The 20,670-nt window shown below is 43.5% G+C and overlaps 1 protein-coding gene across 3 annotated transcripts in view; it reads right to left on the bottom strand.

The window, feature by feature from the left end:
* SH3PXD2A (SH3 and PX domains 2A) overlaps window positions 1–20,670 on the bottom strand; it is a 426,239-nt gene that overhangs the window by 352,550 nt on the left and 53,019 nt on the right. For all 3 annotated transcript variants that reach the window (XM_061636089.1, XM_061636087.1, XM_061636088.1), the window contains exon 2: window positions 15,435–15,515. In XM_061636089.1, the coding sequence (XP_061492073.1) occupies window positions 15,435–15,515 (81 nt within the window). The remainder of the gene's footprint in view (window positions 1–15,434; window positions 15,516–20,670) is intronic.

The raw sequence follows: 20,670 nt of genomic DNA, 5'->3' as shown, positions 1-20,670 counted from the left end.
GAGGGGAGGCCAGGTTTGATCATTTGCATGCTTATTGAGTTCAATGGTATTTACTCCCATGCAATCATGCTTAAGATAGGTAAAACTGACCATGGGGAAGAGGAAGGGGAGAGGGAGGAGGGGGAAGGGGAAGGAGAGGATTGGAAGGGGAAGGGGTGGGGAGGGAGGGGCAAATGAAGGGGGAGGAAAGGGGCAAGAGGAAGTGGATAGGAAGGAGAAGGTAGGGTGGGTTTGATCATTTGCATACTTTTTGAGTTCAATTGGATTTATTTCTGTGCAATCATGTTTGAAAATGGAAATGGACTGCCTTCAAGTCGATCCTGACTTATGGCGGCCCTGCGAATAGGGTTTTCATGGTAAATGTTATTCAGTGGTGGTTTTACCATTGCCTTCCTCTGAGGCTGAGAGGCAGTGACTGGCCCAAGGTCACCCAGTGAGCTTCATGGCTGTAGTCTTTCATCCAGATTTAAACCAAAGCTGTCCCTGGCCTTATCCACACCAGACCTTTATTTCACTTTGGACAGTCATGGCTTCTCTCAAAGAATCCTGGGAAGTGTAGTTAGTGAAGGGTGCTGAGAGTTGCTAGGAGACGGCCTGTTCCCCTCACAGACCTTCAATCAGAGTGGTTGACTGTTAAACCACTTGGGCCACTGGAGCTCTGTCAGGGGCATAGGAGTCTCAGTACCCTCCACAAACTATACTTTCCAGGATTCTTTGGGGGAACCCATGACTGTCTCAAGTGAAATAAATGCCTGGTGGGTGTGGCCCCCTGATTAGGCAAGCCTAGCAGCTGTGAGTCTGGTTTTAGAACACTGACAGTTGGTTCTTACTGAGCATGCCTGACATATCATTCAGTTCAATGCAAAATTTCTTAAATTAATTAAAAATCAGCCAGGCATCTTTTTTTTACTTTTAAACTGCAGAAGATGAAGGTCAGAGTATGGGGCAAGGTCAGTAAGAGGATTCCAGGTACTCTGTGTGCATGGCTGGTTTTTAATGAATGTCATCAGATTATGAGAACTGTGACAGAAAAAAAGTCCAAAAGGGTTGTGGGTTTTTTTTCTCTCTTTTTAGACTTTGAACTCTCTATTCTCTCTAACTTTTTTGTGTATCGCCATGAAAATTGAGAGAGTTGTTAAGCAAGCATTTCTGAGTTCAGGACTATAAGTTTTGTAAGGTTTTGTTTTGAAATGAGCTTATGGGAAGCATCAGAATGGGAAGGAGGGGTATTTTCAATTTAACATTGCGGAATGTGAAAAATCCACGCTGGCTATAGTATACAGCCACTCTCGTGGCTGTATAATAATGGAACTTGCTACAGCCTACCTTATGTAGAAACTACATGTTCTAGGCGGATTATTCTTTATGTGCTGCTCTTTTGCTTTCTCGCTTGAAATCTGAACTAGTTTACTGTTCCTGTTTCAGCCCTTCCTAGAGCTCCCCACATTTCCTGTGCAACCAGGTTTTGGCTGCCCTGCACAATCTACTCCTTCAGAAGATGGACTTTCCAGACCACCATTCTAGAATGTAAATCTAAACTGTCCAGACACCTGAAAAGTACAATCAAGAGAAATGTGCACCTCTGAATTTGGTATTGATTGTATATTTCCAGGAAATAGACAAAAACCAATGTCAATAGATTATCCTTTTCAGACTGGGCTGTTGCAGACTGCTCAGTTGATGGGACTAGATCTCTTTTCCTAGTGTGTGTAAAGCAGCACATCGCCTTGCCTGCAAATTTATTTTTCCAGGTCTAGTAAGGCTTTATAAAAACTTATGAGAATTTCAGCTTTTAAAAATTTATTTGGGATAAACACATTCCTCTGTCTCCAGATATTTGAAGGTGTCAGGGAAGGGTGGTAATATTTTATTTTGGACCAGCCTTACAATGAAGCAAAATGAAATAGTTTGGGACAGTAGCCCACTCTTCTCCCAGTGCTCAGGAAACAAGGAGGGAGGGTGAATAAAGGACCTCTGCAGACCACATGTTTACTGAAGTATTCCGCCTGATTTATTTGCGCAAGGCGATTAGATTATATCCCACACTTTTCAATGCATTTTCACGTCACTTTCCAAATCGCAAGAAGCTCAATTTTTAAAAAGTGGATTTGTTGCACTAGAGTGACAGGGCCCTTTGATCCACTTTAAATGCACAAACCTAAAATTCTAGTATGTGCTTGAATTCCTGCTGCAAAATAGTGACAGTCTGGAGGCACTCTAAGAGTTGCAGAAGTAAGCATGTTGCACTGTTTCACTAGAGAAGGGTAGGTCTTTTGTTGGGGGCGGGGGGAGTTGGAAATAGTTCATTTGCTAAAAGAGACTAAAATGTAGTTTCAACTCACTCTGCCACAATCAGCTTCTGCCTTGATTTGCTTCTGTGGTCACCGCAATACTTCCATGGTCTTAGTTTCATCTCACTGCTACATCTCTTTTTGTGCTTGATCGTCACACCCTTGTTATTTTCCAGCCTCAAAGCTAAATGGACAGCCATCAGGTAGCCTACAGTTGTGTTTCTAAGGTGCTTAAGAGTTGAAAGGGCGGGGGGTGGGGATGGCTAACTTATTCCTTTGAACCAGCTAATCATCCTCCAGCATAACAAGCCACAGGAGTAGCAGGTTTTGTAACAGACGACTGAAACACATTTCAAAATCTTTGACAGTTGCTAGAAGATATTATTTAAATCCCCTACTGCCAAAAGGGGTATGTTACTTTCCAGGATTGGATCGTTTTTGCTGTTGCTCTGCAAGATCAATATAGCTGTGATTGTTCTTTTTTTCCTCCTGTTATGGTTACCATGTTTAGGCTGTAATCATATGCATACATACCCAGGAACAAGCATCACTTAAGACAACAGGACTTCATCCCAAATAAACATGCTTAGGATTGCCCTGTGCACCATTCAAGAGAAAAGTCCAACAGCATAAGGAAAAATGACCAATATGATTGCTCTCAAAGCTCTGGACACCTTTGGTATCCAAATCCTCAAACTGCTCCATAGCACATTTGACATTTGATTTACAAACTACATGTGGTGTTAATGATTTAGGACCCAGATGCATGAACGAACACCTCTCCCTGTACCACTTTGACTAGGCTTGAAAATTTGCAGGGGAGCTCCTAGTTGTTGCTCCATCACGAGGCAATGCATCAAGTGGCATGGTGACCTGAGACAGGGCCTTGTATGGGATGGCAACCCATCTATAGAACACTCTCCTCTCTGCGCTGCAGCTGCTTTATTTTTGGCACCAGCTGAAGACTCATCTCTTTGTTCACCTATTAGTTCTTGGGGGGGGGGTTGATGTGGTGAGGCTAGTTGAGAACGGGTGGATTTGTTGCAGGATCAGTAAATTATTTTCTGGATTTCATCTATGCTTTCATTTTTTTTATTATGTTTTCATTTTTATTTTGACTTGTGTATGTTTTATGATGTAACCTGCCCTAGCATCATGAATCAGTGAAGGGTGGGATAGAACTCAAATAAACAAACTCACACACATAGTTTGGCATTATGCATGTGCTCTAAATAGCAGATGCTCGAGGCACCCTATCACACTTGGGGCTCTGGTGTGTGCGTGCATGTATGTGCATGTGTCATCCTTTCCTCCCACACTGAAGCCCTGATCAAGATTACCCCCATTTAGCAGTGGAGAGAGAAGCTCCCACTGAAACCAGCTGAGGCTATGGATCATCCATTAATACTACTGCTTAGCATTTATATGGTGTGCAAATACATTTTTTGTTGTTATGTGCCTTCATGTCAATTACGACTTATGGCGACCCTATGAATCAGTGACCTCCAATAGCATCTGTCATGAATCACCCTGTTCAGATCTTGTAAGTTCAGCAATACATGTACATTATTGCAGTCATATCCCTGGGATGAGACACAGTGGCTTGCCATAGGCCACCTTAGACCAAAAGGAAGTTGGAACCAGGGCTGTGTGCACAACACACATTTAAAGCACATGACTTCCCCCAAAGAATCCTGGGAATTGTAGTTTGTAAAGGGTGATAGGAAATGTAGCTCTGTAAGGGATACCCCAAAATTCCCAGGATTCTTTGGGGGAAGCCATGTGCTTTAAATGTATGGTGTATACACAGGAATTCCTCCTCATATGCTTAGCCGCTACTGGGACACAGCATCTGCTTTCAGTCAAAGGCAAATGAAGAGAACAGAGGAAGTGTTGCAATTGGCTATGCTTCAGAATTTCTTTAGTGGCCTATGGAAAAAATCAGTGATCTCCCCAATTATCTTTGCTGATCTATTGCAGCATAGCAGGCAATTTCCTTCTAGGGACCTTGCAGTTGTTTGGTGGGTGAAGTTCACTCAAAAACAAAAACTGGAAACCAAACAGACTGTTTTACAACAGAGAATGTTTAAACAATACTGGAAATTGGAATGATAAACAGTGAGTTTTATACATTGGAGCTAATGATGTGCTGCCTGGGTGGGGTGGTAATCTAAGGCACTGTGACAATATCTCAAGGAAAACCAGTATTTACAACAAACAATTAAACCAATTAAGATAAGCCAGTTTTTGCTTCAGGCATTAATTTGCTCATTCTACCCTTTCCCCACAACAGGTTCCCATTTTTAGTCCTTACTTTCTATAGAGCTAGCAGTGAAGTAATAATAATAATAATAATAATAATTTTATTTGTTAGACGCCTATCTGTCTGACTATACAGACACTCTAGGCGACTTACAACACAATTAAAATACTACAAACAATATACAATATATAACATCTCTGATAACACCACATCTCATATATACAACTGAAAGCTAATCTACCCCAAGACTATAGGCCTGCCCGAAGAGCCAGGTCTTTAAAGCTCTCTGGAAACCTGTCAGAGAGGAAGCATGTCGGAGATCATATGGGAGAGAATTCCAGAGGGTGGGGGCCACCACCAAGAACGCCCTCTCCCTGGTCTGCACCAGCCTAGCTGTTTTGGCTGGAGGGACCGAGAAAAGGTCCTGTGAGGCTGATCTTGTGAGGCGGCCTGATTGATGATACTGGAGGCGGTCCTTCAGATAAACTGGGCCGAAACCGTTTAGGGTTTTAAAGGTCAACACCAACACCTTGAATTGAGCCCGGTAAACCACTGGTAACCAGTGTAGGTCTACTAACACTGGGGTGATATGATCCCGGTGACGGGTATGCTTAATTAAGCGTGCCGCCGTGTTTTGTACCAGCTGCAGTTTCCGGACTGTTTTCAAGGGTAACCCCACGTAGAGCGCATTACAGTAATCCAAGCGAGAGGAGACCAGAGCATGTACCACCTGCGGGAGTAGATGTACAGGAAGGTAGGGTCGTAGCCTCTATATCAGATGTAATTGATACCAAGCTGCCCGGCTCACTGCTGAAACCTGCGCCTCCATGGACAGCTGGGAGTCAAGAATGACTCCTAGGCTATGGACCTGGTCCTTCAGGGGCAATCTTACCCCATTCAGGACCAAGTCGATATTTCCCAACCTTCTCCTGTCTCCCACAAGTAGCACCTCGGTCTTATCGGGATTCAGCCTCAGCCTGTTCTCGCCCATCCATCCACTTACGGACTCCAGGCACTTGGACATGGTCTCCACAGCCAATTCTGGCGAGGACTTAAAGGAGAGGTAGAGCTAGTGTCATTGGCATATTGATGACACTGCAGCCCAAAACTCCTGATGATCGCTCCCAGCGGCTTCACATAGATGTTAAATAGCATGGGGGAGAGGATAGAACCCTGTGGCACTCCACAATTAAGAGGCCAAGGGTCTGAAACCTCATCCCCCAATGCCACACGCTGGTGTCTACCTGAGAGATAGGAACGGAACCACTGTGAAACAGTGCCCCCGATTCCCAATCCCTCTAGGCGATTTAACAGGATACCGTGGTCAACGGTATCAAAAGCCGCTGAGAGATCTAGGAGGACGAGGAAGGTATACTCTCCCCTATCCAACGCCCTCCTCATATCATCCACCAGAGCGACCAAGGCTGTTTCAGTACCATGACCAGTCCTGAAGGCACTTCCTTTAGCCCAAGTCAAAACAGCTAAGCTGGTGCGGACCAGAGAGAGGGCATTTTCAATTGTGGCCCCCGCCCTCTGGAACTCTCTGCCTTATGATCTCCCCCATGCCCCCTCCCTGACAGGCTTCCGCCGAGAACTGAAAACATGTTTTTTTAGGCAGGCATTCGAGACCTCTGTCTAATTTAGTTTAAATTTTTGTATGATGGGGGTAGGTTTGGATTGAGTATACTTATTGTTGTTTTGTATTATATGTTATATTTTACTCTATGTTATATTTTAGTCTATGTACGCCGCCTAGAGTGGCCGTTAATTCGGCCAGATAGGCGGCCTAGAAATAAAATTGTATTATTATTATTATAAGTATGATAGACATAATTTGGATGCACCCAGACTCCAGGCATGCAAAAGTTCAGTGGTAAAAGCCACTGCAAAAGCACATGCACCACATTTGCACCACACATATGATCTTGCCTGGCTCAGCTCAGGAACATGTTTGAGAAGAAACTAGATTTACACAAGCTAATTGACTGGCCCTTGTGTCGATCAGAAGGATACCATCCCCTTCTCTCAAAGCAGGGTTGTGCAGTGCTAATTGGTTGGCCTTTGTGTCAGTCACAAAGTCACCTCCATGCTTCTCACAGCCAATTTTAAACTGTAGTAGTAGTAGAATTAGTAGTAGTAGAGGTAATGCTTTAAAAATAAAGCATCAAACAAGTTTTTTAAACCGATAAGCATGCAGGTGCTTGCAAAACTTAAACTAAAGTAAAGCAAACAGTCCATCTAAGCATGAGGGAAGAGTGGCCATCAGCTTTCATCAGTTGAGGAGCAAACATGGCAGGTGAGTGAAAGTAAAGCTTGCTCCACACTGGCTCCTGTTTCTATGTTAGATGCAAAAGAGATCAGGACTCCTGCACCTTTAACAGCTATGCAGAACAGAAATCTATTTATTTAACAAAATGTATATACCGCTTACAGAAACTAAAGACCTCTAAGCAGTTTCAGCAAGGGTCGCTTGTCATGCAGAATGCCCTCTTCTCCACACCTATAAAAAGTACAAGGTCCTCGTCCTCTTTTTCATCTCTCTACGCTGCTCTATGTCCATGCGTATGCAGCCTTCACTCTCTGTGTAAGGCCAGAGAACTGCAGCAGGCCCACCACTTTCTTCCATCAGCCTGCTCAATGAGGCCCCCACCAAACCAACATGCATGCTGTGGTTCAGCTTCTGGCCCCAGTGCCTTCTCAGGACCTCAGGTATCAGGCTATAGGCCCGCAAGGAGGGCTGAATGAAGAGCTGTGTGCAGGGCTGGCCCAAAACGCTTTGCTGCCTGAGGCAGTGTAGCAAAAGGCGCCCCTGTCCCCAAGTTAAGATGCAAGTTATTTTTGCCCCCGAGGCAGGAAGTCCCACAAGTGCCTTTCCCTGGGAGCAAAAAGACAATAATAGCAAACTAAATAATCTTTAATTTGATGACCTTTCAGATCACTGAGGCAGCTGCCTTATTCTGCCTAATGGCCTTGGCAGTATGCAATGTTTGACAAGACTGTGGTTCTGTCAAGTTCATCTTGTCTGACTGAAACAGATTTTCCCCCTCAATGGATCTCATAAATCTGACCCTCATCAGCCTTTCCCAACCAGTGTGCCTCCAGATGTTGTTGGACCACAACTCCCATCAGCCTCAGCCAGCATTGCCAATGGTCAGGAAAGATGGGAATTGTGGTCCAACAACATCTGGAGGCACACTGGTTGGGAAAGGCTGCTAGCTACTGTGCCACCAGCTCAGCTTCTGACAGATGCAATTTATTTAGTTCATCTGCATTCCACCCAGGGATGGTATGCACACTGAAATGGGAGTAAGGGATCAGAAATGTGAACTCTGTTCCCCCACCTAAAAAAACCTACAACCCATTTTGTGCCATTTCAGATCACTGAAATTCTAAATCAGTCCTCAAAATTGATTCCAAATGTAGACACACACACACATCCTTCCCAATAATATCTCTAACATTCTCCTGCAGTGGAAGATGGGTTGCAAGTGGCAAGCAAGCCATCTTGCAGGGACAATTGTCTCCTAGTACTAATTCTGGGAAACCTGTGCTAAGTTTCCAAGAAGCCCCAGGTGTGTTCTGGAATACAGTTTAAAATCCACTGGTTTAAGAAAGGATGGGGAATCTGTGACCCTCCAGATTTATTTATTTATTTATTACATTTATCTACCACCGCATAGCCGAAGCTCTCTGGGCGGTTTACAGCAATAAAAACATTAAAAACAAATATACAAATTTTAAAACACAAAAAATTTAAAAACACAATTTAAAAAATTTAAAAACAATTTAAAAACACATGCTAAAATGCCGGGGAGAAGAGGAAAGTCTTGACCTGGCGCCGAAAAAATAACAGTGTTGGTGCCAGGAGCACCTCATCAAGCAAATCATTCCATAATTTGGGGGCCACCACTGAGAAGGCCCTCTCCCTTGTTGCCAGACTCCCAGCTTCCCTCGGAGGAGGCACTCGGAGGAGGGCCTTGCATGTTGAGCATAGTGTATGGGTGGCTTCATGTCGGGAGAGGTGGTCCATCAGGTATTGTGGTCCTAAACCGTGTAAGGCTTTATAGGTTAAAACCAGCACCTTGAATTGACCTCGGAAACATACAGGCAGCCAATGCAAGTGGGCCAGAATCGGTTTTATGTGTTCAAACCGTCTGGTTCCTGTTACCAATCTGGCCGCTGCATTTTGCACAAGCTGCACCTTTTGAACCGTCTTCAAAGACAGCCCCATGTAGAGCACATTGCAGTAATCTAACTTGGAGATTACCAGAGCATGGACAACTGAAGCCAGGTTATCCCTGTCCAGATTATTGGGCCACAACTTTCAACAACGCTGACTACTGGCTATAGTTGTTGAGGATCATGGAAGCTGGGGGTTCATCAACAGCTCGAAAGCCACAGGTTCCCAGTCCCTAGCTTTAAGTCACAAATTGGCAAGCCAATGGGGTCAAAGGGTAGTAGAATGGGACAGCAGCAGATGACATCAGGGTTCAAATCCCACCACAGTTTTCGCCTTGTAGCTGTGGTTCCTCTATGTAAAATAAAAATACTGTTCTGTCTCGCAAGGTTGCCACGTAGATGAAGAAGAAAACTGTAAAATGCTTTTGAAAGTGCTATGTAAACTCTTAATTGTAATGTTAACTTGTACTGTAACTAAGATGTGGATGTTTATAAAGGGCACTGCATCACAACAATCAGCAAGCGCCTGCTCAAATTGTCTTGGGAGAAACAGCAGCATTACAGCTAGCAATTATAGATTTTATGGTAACATTTTTGGTTTAATATGTCATTCAGCACTCAGCTGTTCCTCGGAGCTCTATAAATAATCAAGACTACCTTAGGAGCAACATGAAAAGTTTGCAAAGTTTCATATTCATCTGCCAAAAAGCCCTGCAGCACTTTAAACCCTTGACACCTTGTAAAATTCTTTATTTTTCCAAACATTCTAAGAGGTTGTTAGTGAAGGACTCTCTTTACCACTTTAAAGAAAACCCACTTGGAATAGCAGGCAGAATCTAAAAGGCTGCTCCCCGCAAACTGATACACAGACAGAATATGCAACAGAAAGCTGTTCATTTATTTACCTTTGCAATATTCTGATACTTCAGATAGCTCTTTGTGGTCAAAATGTCAACATGGGATAATGTGCTGTGCGGTTACATTTCAATTTTCTGCCTACATAACATTCCTCTTGCAAAGTCAGGCTGGCAGTGTAGGTATCCCCATTCCATATACAGAGTGGCTGTGGAATGTCTGCCTACTGGCTGTGGAAAACCTGACTGAAATGCCCCTAACATGATCCTGTGATCTGCTGTATCAAAAGCTGCTGTGAAAAAAAACTATCATCAGTTGTTAGGCACTGGTGGATTTTTTTTATTGCTATTGTACATGCTTTCTGAAGAGTAAGCTAGGGCAGGGAACCTATGGCCCTTCAGGTGCTGCAGGACTACAATCCCCATCATCCCTGACCATTGGCCAACCTGGGTGGAGTTGATGTGATTTTAAATTCAACAACACCACACCCCATCCGGGAGCTAGGGGAATGCAACAGAACCAAAGCAGTGAAATTAACACTGAGAATATCAAGATGCATTGACTGTGATCCACTCTGTGATCCTCTTTGGGAGTGAATAGGGAAAGTCAAATCTCAAGACGGCCAAATCTCTACAGCATGCTGGGGGACTGTTCAAAGCCACAATAACAGAAGCTCAACTAGAATGTATGCCACAGATCAGAAAACGCCAAGAGGATGCCAGTGTGGTGAACAAGCAGAGGCAAGGAAGATATTAGAGGCAAGAAAGCTCCCTTCAAAAAAAGAAAAGTATTGTCCAAATGAGAACAAAAAGGAAGAAGAAGGTGAGCAGTAAAGCAGCCAAGTTTGCTCATGAGACCAAATTGTTCAGGGTGCTAAGTACAAAAAGGGATTGTAAGCAAGAGTAAAGTAACTTCAGATATATGCTTATGGCAGTGAATGATCAGGAAAGAGATTTTGGAGTGTGGAACATCTGAAAAAAGTGAAATCAATGTTAGGGATCATTAAGAAAGGGATGGAAAACAAAACTGCCAATTTAAAAATGCCATTGTACAAATCTATGGTGTGACTGCATTTGACATACTCTGTTCATTTCTGGTCGCTGTACCTCGAAAGAGTTTTGTAGAGCTATAAAATGTTCAGAAACGGGCAACCAATATGACCATGGAAATGGAACAACTCCCCTGTGAGGAAACTAACGTGCCAAATACTGTATGCTGCCACCAGTGATTTTCATCTTATAGTACTGTGGTAGTATACTTTTATGAAACCATGCTTTGCCTTAATATCCACACTAAAACTTCCCTATTAAGGCTAAATTCAACTTCAGGGGCATCCTCCATCCCCGCTTGGCAAAGTACAGGGCAAAGCATTCACCCTATTCCCCGCATGGCATGGTCCCAATTCTGACCCTTCTCCCCCCCAACAGTTGCTGTTTAACCAGTTGGAGACACATTGATTGGTAGCATACGTGGTTCTCTCCCTCTTCTCCTCCATTTTATCCTCACAACATCCCTCTCAGGTAGGTTAGGCTGAAAGAGATTGGCTTGTATCCAAAGTAGCATGGATTTAGGCTTGTGCATCAGATTTCCCCCCATCTCCTCACCCTGCACACCCTTTAAACCTGTCCTGGTGGTTCCCTCTATCCTCTGGAGCAGATTTGGGGACAGCACAGGGTCCACAGGGGGTGAGGAAAGGGAGGGAATGAGGGCACCGGATACCACCCATAGTGACTGGCCCAAGGTCACCCAGTGAGCTTCGAGGCTGAGTGGGGATTTGAACCTGGGTCTCCCCAGCCCTAGTCTGACACGCTAACCAGTATGCCACACAGCTCCCCAGGTAGTCACTGATGGACATGTGCCAGCTCTAAGCCAAATCATAGCCTGTCTGTGCATAATTGGGCTGCCCCAATGGACTGCTGCTCTGTTCATGGCTCCAACGAAGTGGGGAGCTCCCTCTTGCTTCCCTTTCACCCTGATACCGATTACAGGAACTACTCCAGGGCCATCCTGCTGACGTACACACAAGAGGAAACCATGAGAATCAAAGTCCGAAGCACTGGTGGAAAACCTCTAGCAAAGCATCAAGATGTACATGCTAACTTCCAGCCTTTTCTTCCCAGACTATTTGATCTCTTCTGTTGGCTTTCCCAACCGTCCTTTCTCCAGGCCAGTTGAAATCTACCCAACTTGGCGGATGCAGCTCCCACGGAAATGGGACAGAGCCAAATTCAGCATGGGAAATAATGATGCAAGCTACTGACAGTAAAACAAACACATGTGGCTCAGTGGCTCACAGTGACAGAATATTCAGTATGTCATGAACATCTGAAACTTCATTAGAAGGCCACACTCTGCACTGCTTGAAGAGGAAAAATACACTCATGGGAGGATCAAATCTAGCAGAGGGCCAGTGTCTAGGTTAACCCATTGTGTGCTGAATCACCATGCTAGTGGAACAACTATTCTCTACACATGCAAGGGGGGGGGACTTTCAAACTCATGATAATTGGCCCTGTTCGTACCAGCCCCTTCCCTAAAAAATTCCACTCAGTATTTTGCTATGGGTGTGAGTGCAATGGATCCACTAAAACCCACCCCAATGAACCATCAGAAGGAGTTCATAAAACCCAGCTAGCTGATGGGGCTGTGAAGAAAAAATAAATAAAATGGCCACAAATGCTCTAATGAGGGTTGGACCCAATGGCCTTATAGGCCCCTTCCAACTCTGCTATTCTATGATTCTATGAGTCTGTGAATGTCATACATTGGGTCCAAAGTTGCCTCTCCACTAATGGAAGAAGTCCTTCCATCAGTCAAAGACTCCATCTGGGAAAAGAAAGACATCTTTAGATCCAGTCTTCTCCCTTGGGTCCAACCCATTATTACCGTTATATTTATATAGTGCTGTTCCTATAAAACACAAAGTGGGTTACAACAAAATATGCTCATAAACATTAATTTAAAAACCAACCATAATAACAGAAGCAGCTAAATTTAAATCACCAATAAAGATTCAGAAAAGGCTTTAGAACAGAAGCCCCAACCCTTTTTTGGGCCCAGGGACACTTTTGGAAATCTAAGAAACAAAATACCCATTTCACAGATGAAAAGCTAGTAATGTTCAGAACCTCCTCCCAGAAAACAACGAACACCTGCATGTCCCAAAACAAATATAAAACAGACAAAAAATAAAGACAACTCCTCTCCCCCCAAAACAGCCAATGCCCCCACCCCCTCAAATTTTGTTTTTTTTAAAATAAAATCTGGGACGGGCAGGGGGGCTTGGCAGGCATGAAGGGGTGCCCATGGGCATCATACAGGGAACCCCAGCATTAAAACCTCTCTGAAATCAGATAGTTTTAATCAGTTTTCTAAAGGGTACCTGTTTGGGGCAGATAGTGAGACAGCCTAGGCAGATTGCCACAGATCTTGCTTTTTTTCTCCACAGAAGGGTATTCCAGAGCAGAAAGAACCCTGTCTTTGTAACATCACCGTTCCACAGATACTGGAAAGGTAAGTATACACTGATGTCTGTGCCTCTGGGAATATTGCTTTACCTGGACTTAAATCTGAAAGATCCTACAGAAGTTGTTTTGAAAGACGCAGCCAGACGGTGCTCCTTCCACCTACACTCTGAGCATCAGCCCTATCCCTCATTAACCACAAAGGAATAGGGAAAATAGCAAGCTATGCAATGTGCTATGAAGGCAGCCTGCACATAACACATTTTGCCTGCGAACTAAGTTTCTGTTCTTAATCTACTGCACTTTTTGCATGTATATATGTTCAGTAATATTGAGCAATTGTGAGAAGGTGGTATAAAAATGCTTTAACTAAGCACATCTCTATGTACATGTCTCTGATACACACCAAACGTGGATGCCTCCCATTACACTCTTTTAGGAATACTGCAGCTTTCTGTGCGCCAGTGTCTTTCATGTTGACCTAGAGAACAAAGGTACCTAAAGTGCCCAGGGACAAAAAGATTTTTTAAAAAGGGTGGGCATGGGGGAGAGTTGCTGCAATGTTTTCAAGTGGGAATGGGAGACGGATGCACATTGTTTGGCAGACGTTTTCCGCTGGTGCTAGGTCCTCCTCCTCTCTTGCTTATCAATGGGACCTTTCAAGAATCCTTCTCCCCTGATAGGAGACATCATTTCCTGTCCAACACACTAACCCCATTGATAACTTTAGCTTGATGGGAACTTTTCAAACCTAACAGGAAAGTCTGGGAGACTTACAAGAACACAGACAAGATTTTTTATAGATATAAAAAGAGAGTGCTTAGAACTAAGGGTAGTACTGCAGATGCAAATTGTTTTCTAAACACTGATGTTATCAGCTTTGACATGCAACAACCAGATGCAGAGGAAACAAATGGCCTAGGTCAAGGGTGGGGAACCTCAAGCCCAAGGGCAAAATGTGGCCCTCCAGGCCTCTCTATCTGGCTCTTAGGACTCTCGCCAGACCACACCACTCCCCAGTGACCAGCCGCTCTCCCCAGAATATTTTGCAATATCCATGAGAGTCTTTGCCTGGTTGGAATGTGTCCTTGGCCTTAATTATGTTTCTTAGTTGCTTGGATGGAAGATAGAAAAGAGTGTGTGCAGAAACTAGTTACTGTAGAAAGGGAAAATGATCATTCATTGCTCCAGGCCCTCTTCCCTGTAGCCCTGCCCACCTCTAGCATGTGGCCCCTGGAAAGTTCCCCAGATAGGAATGCTTCCTTCAGGCTGAAAGATTTTCCCCACCCCTGACATAGGTGTTTCTCCTTCACATCTCACTGCAGTCTAGGAGTGCTAACAGGAAGAAATACAGAGAAGGACTTGCCCTCTTCAGCCTTCTTCAAATTCATATAATACACCATTGCCTGCAGTAAAAAACTGACCAAAGTACACATTTGTGGGAGATGGCAATGGGTGGAGCTCTCCTGCTCAAAAGTACTTAGGAGTTCCTTGTTTCCCAACTTTGGACAGCTACTTCCAAACAGACATCCCTAAATGGACTATGAAAGAATATGCCCTTCTCAGTTTTGAAAATCTGAGCCCATATTAATTCACTCCTTCCAAGCTAAATATGATGAACAGATCTGACACCACTGTCTTATCATGACATGCCTTTGATGCTCTCATCTAACTGTAGAAACACTTTCAAACTACTGCAGTCTGAATTCTGAACAGACACAGCCCTTCACCCCAGGCTTCTGATAGAGATCAAAGTTTCCTCCAAACTGTAATCCAACCAACTGTACACTACCAGTACCTCATCACTTCTTTCTCATGAGTCACATCTTAGTTATTTCCTGTTTCCATAGAGAGAAATAGCTACAGTGATCTGATGAGGATGTATTACCACTGATTCCACCAATGGCAATTGTTCCCTTTCACATAGATGCTGTAGTGGATAGGAAGGCAAGCTTGTGTCCCCTTGAGAGGGGACATTGTTCAGGGAAGAGAAACTGCAGGAAAGTAAATGAGAAGAGGCAGATTATGACAAGGAGAAAGTGTCATCAGAATCACAACCAGGAAGGCAAATGTACAACTCCTAGAAACTGGCCAAAAGCATACTCTTCCAAAGGTGCTGGAAGAAACTGCAGCACCACCCAGCAGTGAAAATCACAAAGACGCACAGGAAGGCAAGACCTTCCTCAATGAATTCCAGGACAACTTGTCTTTTCTCAAGTGCATAACAACTCCATCTTCTGAATATTTTGAATGTGATTTGTCTCATAATGCAAACATCCTCAGAGGCCAGTAGATTTATAAGCCATATATTATTGGACAATGTAGGAAATCAAGATCATGCATACCATCTCTCCGGAAGTAAAATCAAAATCAAATCATTACCTGGAGGTCAAAAAACTTGCTGTATCTGCGGTAGATTGTCTGGCAGCTTGAGTCTGACCATGTTACTTTTATGATATATACCTGCCAGGACAGAACAAAAAGAGATGTTATTCATCTAATCATTCTAGTATGTAAAACACCGGCTCTAAAGGCAATATGATTCAGCTGCTTGCAAGGCTTTGATGGTTTCAAACTTTGAAATTCTTCATAAGACAGAGTAATCATTTTCCTGGTAATTACTTGCTCACTTGTAAATGACTTGTTTGCTATGGAGAAGTAGAGTTCCTGAGCCAAGCTGAGCCACACTTGCTGGGTGGGAAAGGAATGTCTGTACATACCAGTAACATGAAAAGGCTCCTGAAACACCTTAAGACCAATTCACACATTCTGGGCCCCACGTGGAGGCCACCAATCATGTGAGAGCGCTCTATATGTAATGTCTGAAAAATACCTTTGATCATATGGTATCTCCAAACCAACACTCACCAGAAATGTGTGACCAACAGGACTGAGGGCTCTACCATGATGAACCATTTTCAAACATTACAGGCTCCGTGTGGAAACCTGCCACACACAAGCACAGACACAACTATTGTCTTAGAAGAGGCATTCCCTACACTATGACAGAAAGTAGGGAATCCCTATTCTAAGATGGCGTCTACGTTTTTGAGTTAAAATATTTTTTTTAAAAAAATCACTGCCTCATTTTCTCTCTCCTTTTTAATTGATCAAAAGATTGAAATCAATTAATCTAAGACCAGCAATCAGTTGACTAAACAATGAAACTCTAGTTATTGTTGTTTAATGAATTTTCTGTGTATTGTCAGTTGAGTGCTTGCAGATTAAAGTCTGTGCTACTGAAAACTGACCGACTGCTGTGTCCTCAGAATGACTTGTTGGGTTTTCCCAGAGATAACAAAAGATAAGGATCTGGAAGGAGGAATTAAAAAGACTGGAGTGCACGGGGCAGACTTCTCTCAGCTTCAAGTGCTGCTCAGCAGCAAAGAGTCATACTCCTCTGCAGTCTATGTAAATGTCAGACTGTCTTTCTGAGATTACAACTGGATAAGTAGACTGTGGTTCCCTTTCCTCCCTGTCCTGTACACCAGTCATTCTTCCAGCATTCTGGAGCAATTGCTTTCAGGCTTTTAAAGATGAACGGTGGTGTATTCAATATCTGCAGTGAAGGGGGGGGCAAGAGTACACTTCTTTTCTTTGTCTCGTTTCACTGAACTTAAATGATAAGAAACAAAGGAAGGAAGAACTTTCTAATTCAATGTGATAACCAGCTTTCAGTTTCTATATACATAAAACCAATTACTATTCTAATAGCAAGGGAAAAGGGTGATAACTTCATCATAAAATCATTACAAAAAATCATTCATCATAAAATCATTTCATCATAAAATCATACATTATCCTGTATTTCCCAGCATTTGATTAACCAATGGTTTGTTTCTTTATAATTAAAACTATGGTTGCAGTTAATAAACATCAATTCTGCAAGCCTTTTAAACAGCTTGCCTAGTGGGTACCCAAATACAGTGAGCGTAGAACGCAACTGTAAATTATTTAATATTCGAACATTTATCATACATACATACATACACATTCCCTTTCCCCAAGACCACCACAAATACTTAAAATCTGCCATCAGTGCACATAGTCTCCAGTATTTACCTCCCAACTTTTGTTATTTTTAAAAAATGTATTAATTGCTTTGGGATGTTTCATGAGAAACGATTTATAAATGAAACAAACAGATCAGTGTAGTCCCATGGTAGAGCACATGCTTTACACGTAGAAGATCCCAGATTCAATCCCTGGCACCTCCAGGAAGGATAGGACAGGACTTCTTCCTGAAACTCTGCACAGCCACTGCCAGTCAGCACAGACGGACTAATGATATGCCTTGGTATAAGGCAACTCCCTGTGTTCCAGTGCCTGTTTTTCCATGGGCTGCTAGAACTGAACCTACATTTGTAAGACATGAGGAAGCAGAAGCTGGTGCCTGAAGGGCAACATGCAAAACACACTGTTCTCTTGCCTAGGCAAGAGTGGAATGCTGTGGGCCTAGCAGCTATGTACCAGATTCACCCACTCAATGGGGTGGCCATGTGCCCTACTTTACAGAAGGTAGTCCAGTCCTAAAAAACTGTAAAAGCAAGAGCCTTGAGATTGCCCATCAGCAGTTAGCATCTGGACAGCACACAGAGCAAGTGCACGGATCTTCTGGTTACAGAGTTCCCCACAAGGGTGAGTTTAATGGTCCTTCTATTTAAATTATAGTAGCTATTTCTTAAATGGAGATTTATACAAGAGAATTAGCATATGCACATTTTATGTAGATCTGCATCTTTCTTTCTTTCTTTGGCAATGCAAAAGTCGTCACCCCGGCAATCAAGAAGCTTCTTACTGCCTGACTGTCAGCATTCAGGTGCACTGTTCCAGATTTTCTCTAGATAGTTCACTGAGCTAGTCCCAACCTTGGAAGCACAATGTATCTAGTTTGGGCCTACAGAAGTCCCTGTCAATTTTACTGCCACTTCTTCTAATCAGGGCTGGCCCCAGACATGCCGGTGCCCTTGGCCACAAGCCTGCCCCGGGCCCCGGCGCTCCCCTTCCACGATTTGCTGCAAGATCGCTGCTGCGGATTGCACAGCGAGAGCTTCGGAGCCCCTACCATTCCCTTGCTCAACCTACCTTTCTCGGCTGTGTTGTGCGATTGCATGTGCGGTGCTGCCTTAACCAAGATGGCGGCCAAGGTTTTCCTAAGGGGCTGAAGCCTCTGCCGCCATTTTGGCTCATGGCAGGGATGCGTGTGTGTACCACAACAGCCGAGAAATATAGGTTGAGCAAAGGAATGTTGGGGGCTCCAGAGCTCTTGCAGTGCGACCTGCAGCAGCAATTCTGCTGCAAACCGCAGAAGGGGAGTGGAGGGGACCCTCAGGGGCCCCTGTAGTCCCAGGGGCCCACCTGGCCACCCTTTGGAGCCCGCCCTGCTTCTAATTGCTATTCAGTCCAAACTCTAAAGAAGGTAAATTATCCAGGACCAACTGTATTTACCTTTTAATGAAATAATATAAAACTGTTCACTCTCTGAATCTGCCCGTTATGACATTTGACATCATTTTAAGAGGTTTTTTCTTTTTTGCAAGAGCCATTTAAATTGGCAGTTAAAGATGTAATTCATGACATGTTAGCTGCAGGTGTAAGATAAGAAAAATTAGATGCTTAGGATCTTTTGGTCAAGAAAATGCAAGCAAGGATGAAAGAAGAAAATATAGCAAAGGAAAGAATGTTTAATGCTTTAAACTCTACAAAATTACACATAGGATACATAGGTTATAACATTATTTTGGTTTTCATAAAAATACCATTATTGTGGAACCACAGTTAAAGAGCAGAAAGCTGCCTACATCATCATGAGCTCCACCCACCAAAAGTGCAGTACCTCAAGCTTCTACACTGCCTCGGGAATTTTACTGAAAGACGAAGTATAAAATCCCTCACACAAATAAATAAAGCCAAGAGCAGTCCTACTGTGCTAAATGGAGATTAGTCCTAAGGCCCCAACTACACCAGGTTCTTAAAGCAGCTTTATATCACTTTAAACAGTCATTGATTTCCCCAAAGAATCTTGGGAACTGTAGTTTGTTAAGAGTGCTGAGAACTGTTAGGAGATCCTGGGAGAGTTTCCTGGGAAGACGAGGATTGATTGTTAAAACCACTCTGGGAATTGCAGTTCTGTATGGGAAATAGGGGTCTCCCCACATGACATCGACCACACTTGTGCTACTTCAGTGGGCACCACAACTGCAAAGGCTGCAGATTCACTGGGTTGTATCCAGCATCAGCCATACTCAAAGTAACCCCATTGAAATTAATGGACCAAAGTTAGTCATGCCCATTAATTTCAATGGGTCTACTCTCAGTACGGCTAACGTTGGATACAATCCATTGTCTGCAAGATATACTGCATTTTACCATGCAGAAAAGGCAGTTGTACTACCTTGACAAAATGGTTGCAGCTTGTGCACTACAAACGGAAAACAAATACTCATTGCCCTTTTTTCCATGGTTGTGCAGAAAAGTCCTTAGAAGGATGAAACATATAGGGACAACAAAAGATGTAGTATTAAGGCCTAGGATGTCAGTTGTTAAGTATTTTTTAATGGCAGCTCTGGTAATCCTCGAGTGATGAATCAAACACAGTAAAATATTTTACTACCACATAATGCTGTGTTTCCCTCTTTGCTGTCCTCAGAGGGCAACAAGATAAATAAATTATTCTAAACTAAGTCATAAAGCATCCACTTAAAGGGCCTCTGGATGGGAGTTTATTATCAAAACCATCGTTTTCTTTGGAAAGCATCCAGCTTCTTTTGACACAGATCCAGAAGGTAACGTGACATCATGTCCTGATGTCAACTTCTGCTCTTTTGAAGAGGATACCTTGTTTCTGCATTAAAAAGGAAGCACTGCATTAGGAGGTGTCTTCTGTTCCCCTGGCGGGGTAACATCAAATCCCTTTTCCTCCATTGGGAGACTCTAAGAATAATGATTAGTACAGTATAGGTACATTGGAGACAATGTATTTTATTGGCTCACCAATTCCATCAGCAGCTAGCCCTACTTATAAGTCCTTACAGTAAGTCAGGGATGGGGAACTTCAAACCTGAGAGCCAAATATGATCTTCCAAGCCTCTCTGTCTGGCCCTCAGAACTCTCTTCAAACCACATTTCCTCCCCCAGGCCATGCCCCTCACCGGCCCTGTTTCATACCCTCCTTGAGTGTTTTTGCCTCAAAGGAAAGGCAATACGAATAAGTCCTTGAACTCTGATAATGCTTTTTGCTTTCCTGCCGGAGGACAGAGAGGTATGTGAGATCATGTGTAGTAACTAGCCAACTGTACAAAGGCAAAATTTATATTTGTTGTTTGATCCACTATTCTCTCTGTCCCCACTCATCACTGGCATGTGGCCCCTGAAATGTTGCCCAGAAGCAAATGCAGCCTACAGTCTGAAAAAATGTTCCCTAACCCTGCAGTAAGCAGGCCCTTTGGACCAAAGGTCATGAGCCAAGATGCAGGTGCCTTCTCTCGATGGGGACCAACAAATTCCTACCACTTGTACACAGGACCATTTGCTACTTGCAAAAGCAAAGAGCATTTCTGTGGGCTTACAGGGAGGAATTTTCATTGGATGTAGGGAAGCTGGTGGCAGATGGTTTTAA

The sequence above is a fragment of the Rhineura floridana genome, chromosome 7 (assembly GCF_030035675.1).
Source record: "Rhineura floridana isolate rRhiFlo1 chromosome 7, rRhiFlo1.hap2, whole genome shotgun sequence".
Taxonomy (NCBI): domain Eukaryota; kingdom Metazoa; phylum Chordata; class Lepidosauria; order Squamata; family Rhineuridae; genus Rhineura; species Rhineura floridana.
The sequence above is the reverse complement of the archived record's forward strand: the minus strand, read 5'-3'. Positions and strand labels throughout refer to the sequence as shown.